This window comes from Bufo gargarizans, chromosome 10 (genome assembly GCF_014858855.1).
Source record: "Bufo gargarizans isolate SCDJY-AF-19 chromosome 10, ASM1485885v1, whole genome shotgun sequence".
NCBI lineage: Eukaryota > Metazoa > Chordata > Amphibia > Anura > Bufonidae > Bufo > Bufo gargarizans.
The window spans coordinates 60,941,181-60,948,295 of record NC_058089.1 but is presented as its reverse complement, the minus strand read 5'-3'; the positions used below and the strand labels follow the sequence as shown (position 1 = coordinate 60,948,295).

Sequence of the window (7,115 nt, the reverse complement as noted above, 5' to 3'; positions counted from 1 at the left end):
CAAAAAATTTCCGCTAACTTGGGCCAAAAAAAATGGCTGAATGGAGCCTTACCAGGGGGGGGAGTGATCAATGACAGGGGGGTGATCAATGACAGGGGGGTGATCACCCATATAGACTCCCTGATCACCCCCCTGTCATTGATCACCCCCCCTGTAAGGCTCCATTCAGACATCCGCATGATTTTTTACGGATCCATTGATACATGTATCGGATCCACAGAACGCATGCGGACGTCTGAATGGAGCCTTACAGGGGGGTTATCAATGACAGGGGGTGATCAGGGTAATCAGGGTGATCACCCCCCTGTCACTGATCACCCCCCCTGTAAGGCTCCATTCAGACATCCGCATGATTTTTTACGGATCCATGGATACATGGATCGGATCCACAGAACGCATGCGGACGTCTGAATGGAGCCTTACAGGGGGGTTATCAATGACAGGGGGTGATCAGGGTAATCAGGGTGATCACCCCCCTGTCACTGATCACCCCCCCTGTAAGGCTCCATTCAGACATCCGCATGATTTTTTACGGATCCATGGATACATGGATCGGATCCACAGAACGCATGCGGACGTCTGAATGGAGCCTTACAGGGGGGTTATCAATGACAGGGGGTGATCAGGGTAATCAGGGTGATCACCCCCCTGTCACTGATCACCCCCCCTGTAAGGCTCCATTCAGACATCCGCATGATTTTTTACGGATCCATGGATACATGGATCGGATCCACAGAACGCATGCGGACGTCTGAATGGAGCCTTACAGGGGGGTTATCAATGACAGGGGGTGATCAGGGTAATCAGGGTGATCACCCCCCTGTCACTGATCACCCCCCCTGTAAGGCTCCATTCAGACATCCGCATGATTTTTTACGGATCCATGGATACATGGATCGGATCCACAGAACGCATGCGGACGTCTGAATGGAGCCTTACAGGGGGGTTATCAATGACAGGGGGTGATCAGGGTAATCAGGGTGATCACCCCCCTGTCACTGATCACCCCCCCTGTAAGGCTCCATTCAGACATCCGCATGATTTTTTACGGATCCATGGATACATGGATCGGATCCACAAAACGCATGCGGACGTCTGAATGGAGCCTTACAGGGGGGTTATCAATGACAGGGGGTGATCAGGGTGATCACCCCCCTGTCACTGACCACCCCCCCTGTAAGGCTCCATTCAGACATCCGCATGATTTTTTACGGATCCATGGATACATGGATCGGATCCACAAAATGCATGCGGACGTCTGAATGGAGCCTTACAGGGGGGTTATCAATGACAGGGGGGTGATCAGGGAGTGTATATGGGTGATCACCCGCCTGTCATTGATCACCCCCTGTAAGGCTCCATTCAGACGTCCGCATGTGTTTTGCGGATCCGATCCATGTATCCATGGATCCGTAAAAATCATGCGGACGTCTGAATGGTGCCTTACACGGGGGTGATCAATGACGGGGGTGATCAATGACAGGGGGTGATCAGGGAGTGTATATGGGTGATCACCCGCCTGTCATTGATCACCCCCCTGTAAGGCTCCATTCAGACGTCCGCATGATTTTTACGGATCCATGGATACATGGATCGGATCCGTAAAAATCATGCGGACGTCTGAACGGAGCCTGACAGGGGGGTGATCAATGACAGGGCGGTGATCAATGACAGGGGGGTGATCAGGGAGTTTATATGGGGTGATCATGGGTGATCAGGGGTTTATAAGGGGTTAATAAGTGACGGGGGGGGGTGGGGGGGTGTAGTGTAGTGTAGTGTGGTGTTTGGTGCGACTGTACTGACCTACCTGAGTCCTCTGGTGGTCGATCCTAACAAAAGGGACCACCAGAGGACCAGGTAGGAGGTGTATTAGACGCTGTTATGAAAACAGCGTCTAATATACCTGTTAGGGGTTAAAAAATTCGGATCTCCAGCCTGCCAGCGAGCGATCGCCGCTGGCAGGCTGGAGATCCACTCGCTTACCTTCCGTTCCTGTGAGCGCGCGCGCCTGTGTGCGCGCGTTCACAGGAAATCCCGGCCCTCGCGAGATGACGCGTATATGCGTGACTCTGCGCAGGGCTGCCACCTCCGGACCGCACATCTGCGTTAGGCGGTCCGGAGGTGGTTAATGTGCGTGAAGAAAAATTTAAGAATAAAGCATAGCCTAACAACCAATCAATGAAAATGAATTTCACTTGAACGCTTTGCATTTTCCATGAAAGCCCCATTCATTTCTATTGGGCCAGGGTTGCTTTAAAAAATAGAACATGCTACAATTTTTCCTGAACGCAGAAATGATCAGTGATAAACCTTGCTCATGTGCACATACACATTGAAATGAATAGTTCAGGATTCAGTCTGGCTGCTGTCCGTTCGCAAGACGATTCACATCTGGATGGAAAACTCACTCATGTGAAATAGCTTACGCCTTACTGATTTTGCCCTGGAGCTTCACCTCTATGAATTCACAAAAATTACTGTGAAAGCATGCTACAGTGTTAGAAAATCAGAGTGTAATTAAACCAACATCCAACTTGAATGCAGCTTCATATGAAATCACCAATTTTTTTTTATCAATGTGCCGCATGCCCCAGATCTAGTCTTTTTTCATTTATTAGATCTGAAATTATTGTTTCAGCCATCTCCAAGTCCAGTATAACTTTTTTCTGATTATATAGAATCCTTTCTTTATTGTTTCTGGTTCTATTTCCCTTTCTGCTTCTCTTATTCGCTTCATGCCTCCCTCATTTTCCAGTCCTGCTTCTATGAATCATTCTTTTTTCTATTCAGTCTCCCACCCCCAGCCGTCCTGGTTTTTTTTTTGTTTTTTTTTGCCAGAACAGAAATATTTTCTAAATCTCAGGGGGTCTGAGACCAGAAGTAAAACAGGGAAGAGGAAAAGAAAAAACTTAGAAACAAACTTTGCCCATATAAGGATGTGGGGGGTGGTGGTGGGGGACAGGAACAGAACATGTGGGAGAGCAAACGAGAGACCTCCCACTCAAGTCTACAGGCAGATAGATAGAAGTAGAACTATTACTACATTCACTACTCTCTCTGTGAAAAGCATCAGGCAGTAGGCAGCTACAGCAGATGAAGAACACAGAGATGACAAATGCTAAACATACCGGCTATCATATGACTGAACAGCAATAAGAAAAAGAACCCATTCTACAATACTGGAATTTTAATCTACTAAATAATAATTGCTGAAGACAAATCTACAGAAGACCAAGGAGAAGGATTAAATGTGGATGAAGTTTGGGAGAATGAAACTAACCCTGCTAATTATATGGACTTTTGTAGATACATTTAATCAACTATAGAAACAACTATTATTTCCAGACTAAGACAACCAGGCCGTGTTAACCTGACCAGGAGATCATCCACATTGAAAAGAATCCAACTGAAAACTCTGGAGAAAGATATTGTTCACATGCAGAAAAGGAAAAGTTCAAAAGGTAACTTCATGGATCTGCTATTCCTCACTTTACAGCTTTTAATTCTACTGTCTGTTTCACTTTCTATTGACCTCAGAGAAGATGATGCCCTCTGTGGACCAGGTGACTCATGCTATGCTGTTTTCTACCAGAGACGGACTTTCCTTGACTCTTGGAGAGCCTGTCGAGAGAGAGGTGGCAATTTAGCGACCGCAAAAAACGTCCAGGAAGCTGCTTTGATCGAGCAACTCCTTACCTCATCAACAGGTTCCCGCAGTGGTGGTGATGTTCAGCTAAGGCTTTGGATAGGCCTACAGCGTCAGCCTAGACAATGTGCTCCACAGAAGCCATTGCGTGGGTTCACTTGGACAACTGGGGACCAAGACACTGCATTCACCAATTGGGTATCACAGCCTGTGGTGTCAGGACCAACAAGTCCCTGTTCAGCTCCTAGATGTGTGGCTATAGGACTGGGCTATGGTAAACCAGAAGATGATTTTAAATGGTCAGAAGGATCTTGTACATTGCCAGTTGATGGCTATATATGCAAGTATCGCTATCAAGGAATGTGTCCGATTTTGACTGGAGAAAATGTCAGTTATTCTGTGCCGTTTGGGTACCAGGGTACCTGGCTTGACCTACTGCCATTTGGAACTCTTGCAATGGTATCCTGTGAAAGTCAACAACAGGCTATATCTGTACTCTGCACATTTAAAGAGGATCGCACTGTTGGTTGGGAAAAAGAGGAGCCATTGTGTCAAGACCCTGAGGACTTGTGTCAGGATTGCCAGCAGCTGTGTGAAGAAGGAGTTTGTGCTTGTCAAGAAGGATATATACTTCAGGATGATGGAATCTCTTGTGAGCCAGTGGACTTTGATAACCAAAGATGCCCATGTCAATATCAGTGTATAGAGGTTGGAAAGGTGTACCAATGTATATGCCCAGAAGGATTTGAACTAGCTGCCAATGAAATCAGTTGTGAAGATATAGATGAATGTGAGGATGATGAAACATGTGAACACTCATGTCAAAATACCCTAGGTTCATATACATGCTCTTGTGACCTGGGATTTACTATCTCAGAGGATGATCCTGAGCACTGTGTGGATATAGATGAATGTCATTTTGCCCGTATGTGCCAGCAAATGTGTGTGAACCATGTGGGAGGATTTGAATGCTTCTGTAATGAAGGCTATGAACTGGCTGTGGATCGTGTGAGCTGCAATCGATTAGATTTTAGGGAAACTAGAAACCAGCCAAATCTTCAAGCGACCAGTTTTGGAAGCATTTTTGATCCAGAACCTGATACCATAAGATGGCAAGATCTGGTAGACATGGAAATCAATTCAGAGACTGATAAACTTATACCAACTTTCAATGAAGGAATGAAAAATATTGTGCCAACTACAGAAATGAGTCTTGAGACAATGACTGCTTCAGTGAGCTGGGAAGTACATGAGGAAATCAATACTAAACCCACTGGAATGGCAGACTACACTACAGTATCAAAACTTAAACATGATATGTTCAGAACAAATACTTTGCAAACATCTCTTAATGTTCCTTCACTGGAGACAACTGCATCAAGTAAAAGCTACTCCTCAACAATACCCAAAGAACAATCACAAACTAATGTTTTGCCTGGAGGGAAGATAGTATATAATGTTCCCACAACAACAAAAAATGCAATTAGTAAAAGTTCATGGGATATATCCAAGGTGTCAGCAGTGGCCCCTAGCAGGTCTATTTTTAATGAAAATCCACAAACATCATTAAAAACAGAACAAGTTACAACTTTGGCCCCTATGGTCATATCTATATATAATTCACATGCTGTGTCTCCTGTATTGCATTCTAATTCACCTTATCCATCCAAAGAGTCCAAGGGAAAGAGGGATACACGATGGCTGATTGTGACTTTACTTGTTCCTCTGAGTGTATTTCTAGTGATTATGTTGGGACTGGGCATTGTTTACTGTACCAGATGTGGAGGAGAAGAAAAAACCCGTAGTGTCACTGACTGCTATCACTGGGTATCAGGTAGTGGAACAGAGAAGGGTATTCCTCCATCAGGTATGGACACTCCAAGCAGTCAAGGTGGCGTTTGAATCAATGCGATAATTTGAGGATTGTAAATCATAAAATACTGTAGCTGTGTGGGACTGCCTGGGTGGGCACTGGTGCAGTTGGAGTATTTATTCTGTGTTCCATATCATGATTGCTTCTTACTTGTCATTTCTCTTTGTTCTGTCAAAGCACTCTCCAGTATTTTTATATAAGGCAATATTTTTTCCACATTTAACATATTTTTATTTGTCATGTAAAGGTTGCACTTCTGTCTGGTTTTCAAAGGCTGCTTTCACACTTGTGTTTGAAGTGGATCCGTCTGGTATCTGCACAGACGGATCCGCTCCTATAATGCAAACGATGGTATCCGTTCAGAACGGATCTGTTTGCATTATATATCAGAAAAAAATCTAAGTCCAATTTGTACTCAGACGGATCCGTCCAGACTTTACATTGAAAATTAATGGGGGACGGATCCGTTTGAAATTGCACCATATTGTGTCAACTTCAAACGGATCCGTCCCCATTGACTTACATTGTAAGTCTGGATGGATCCGTTTGGCTCCGCACGGCCAGGCGGACACGAAAACGCTGCAAGCAGCGTTTGGGTGTCCGCCTGCTGAGCAGAGCAGAGGCCAAACTGAGCCATACTGATGCATTCTGAGCGGATCCGCATCCACTCAGAATGCATTGGGGCTGTACGGATCCGTTCGGGGCCGCTTGTGAGAGCCTTTAAACGGAACTCCCAAGCGGAACCCCGAACACAAGTGTGAAAGTAGTCTTAAAGGTTCATGTGTTTACTTTTGTTCTGTGTTGTTCCTGGGATTTTGATTATTGTTTATACAGCAGTTTTATTTCTGTCTTATTTGTCACACCATTTCACCCAGTATTGAACACCCATACCTTTGCCTAGACAATAATATAGATGAACTAATTTGCCTGCAGAGGGTTTTAGGGTACTTTCACACTTGCGGCAGAGGATTACGGCAGGCAGTTCCGTCGCTGGAACTGCCTGCCGGATCCTGCAATCCGAACACAAACGGATGCATTTGTGAGACGGATCCGGATCCGTCTCACAAATGCATTGTAATACCAGATCCATCTCTCCGGTGGCATCCGGAAAAACAAAATCGTTATAAATTTTTTGGGCATTTTTAATCGTCTGCGCATGTGCAGATTGGAAAGCCGGATGCGTTTTGCCAGAACACTTAATACCATTCAATGTAAAATAATGCCGGATCCGGCATTCCGGCAAGTGATCAGTATTTTTGGCCAGAGAGAAAACTGCAGCATGCTGCAGTGTTTTCTCCGTCCTAAAAACATAAGAGGGACTGAACTGATGCATCCTGAACAAAATGCACTCCATTCAGAATGCATTAGGATAAAACTGATCTGTTCTTTTCCGGTATTGAGCCCCGAGGACGGAACTCAATACCGGAAAAAACCCTTAGAAGGCTTGCCGCATTAATTTTTATTTCCTCTCTGACACTAGTGAGTACAAGTATCATAGTAGTGTAGACTGGCTCAGAATTCACATTGTGTTTCAGACTTTGGTATCTGTGATATATTTAGCTAATAATAATAATAGGTACAGTTATTTGTAATTTG

The 7,115-nt window shown here is 45.0% G+C and overlaps 1 protein-coding gene across 1 annotated transcript; it reads left to right on the top strand.

Moving 5' to 3' along the window:
- Nucleotides 1-3,028: 3,028 nt before the first annotated feature.
- On the top strand, nt 3,029-5,911 carry CD248 (CD248 molecule). The gene has a single exon (XM_044269987.1). It carries the CDS (start codon nt 3,437-3,439, stop codon nt 5,546-5,548), a length of 2,112 nt encoding a protein of 703 aa, XP_044125922.1. The 5' UTR covers nt 3,029-3,436; the 3' UTR covers nt 5,549-5,911.
- Nucleotides 5,912-7,115: the final 1,204 nt, after the last annotated feature.

Coding starts and splice junctions, on each gene's coding strand:
- CD248 (XM_044269987.1), top strand. CDS start 3,437: ATGCAGAAAAGGAAAAGTTCAAAAGGTAACTTCATGGATCTGCTATTC.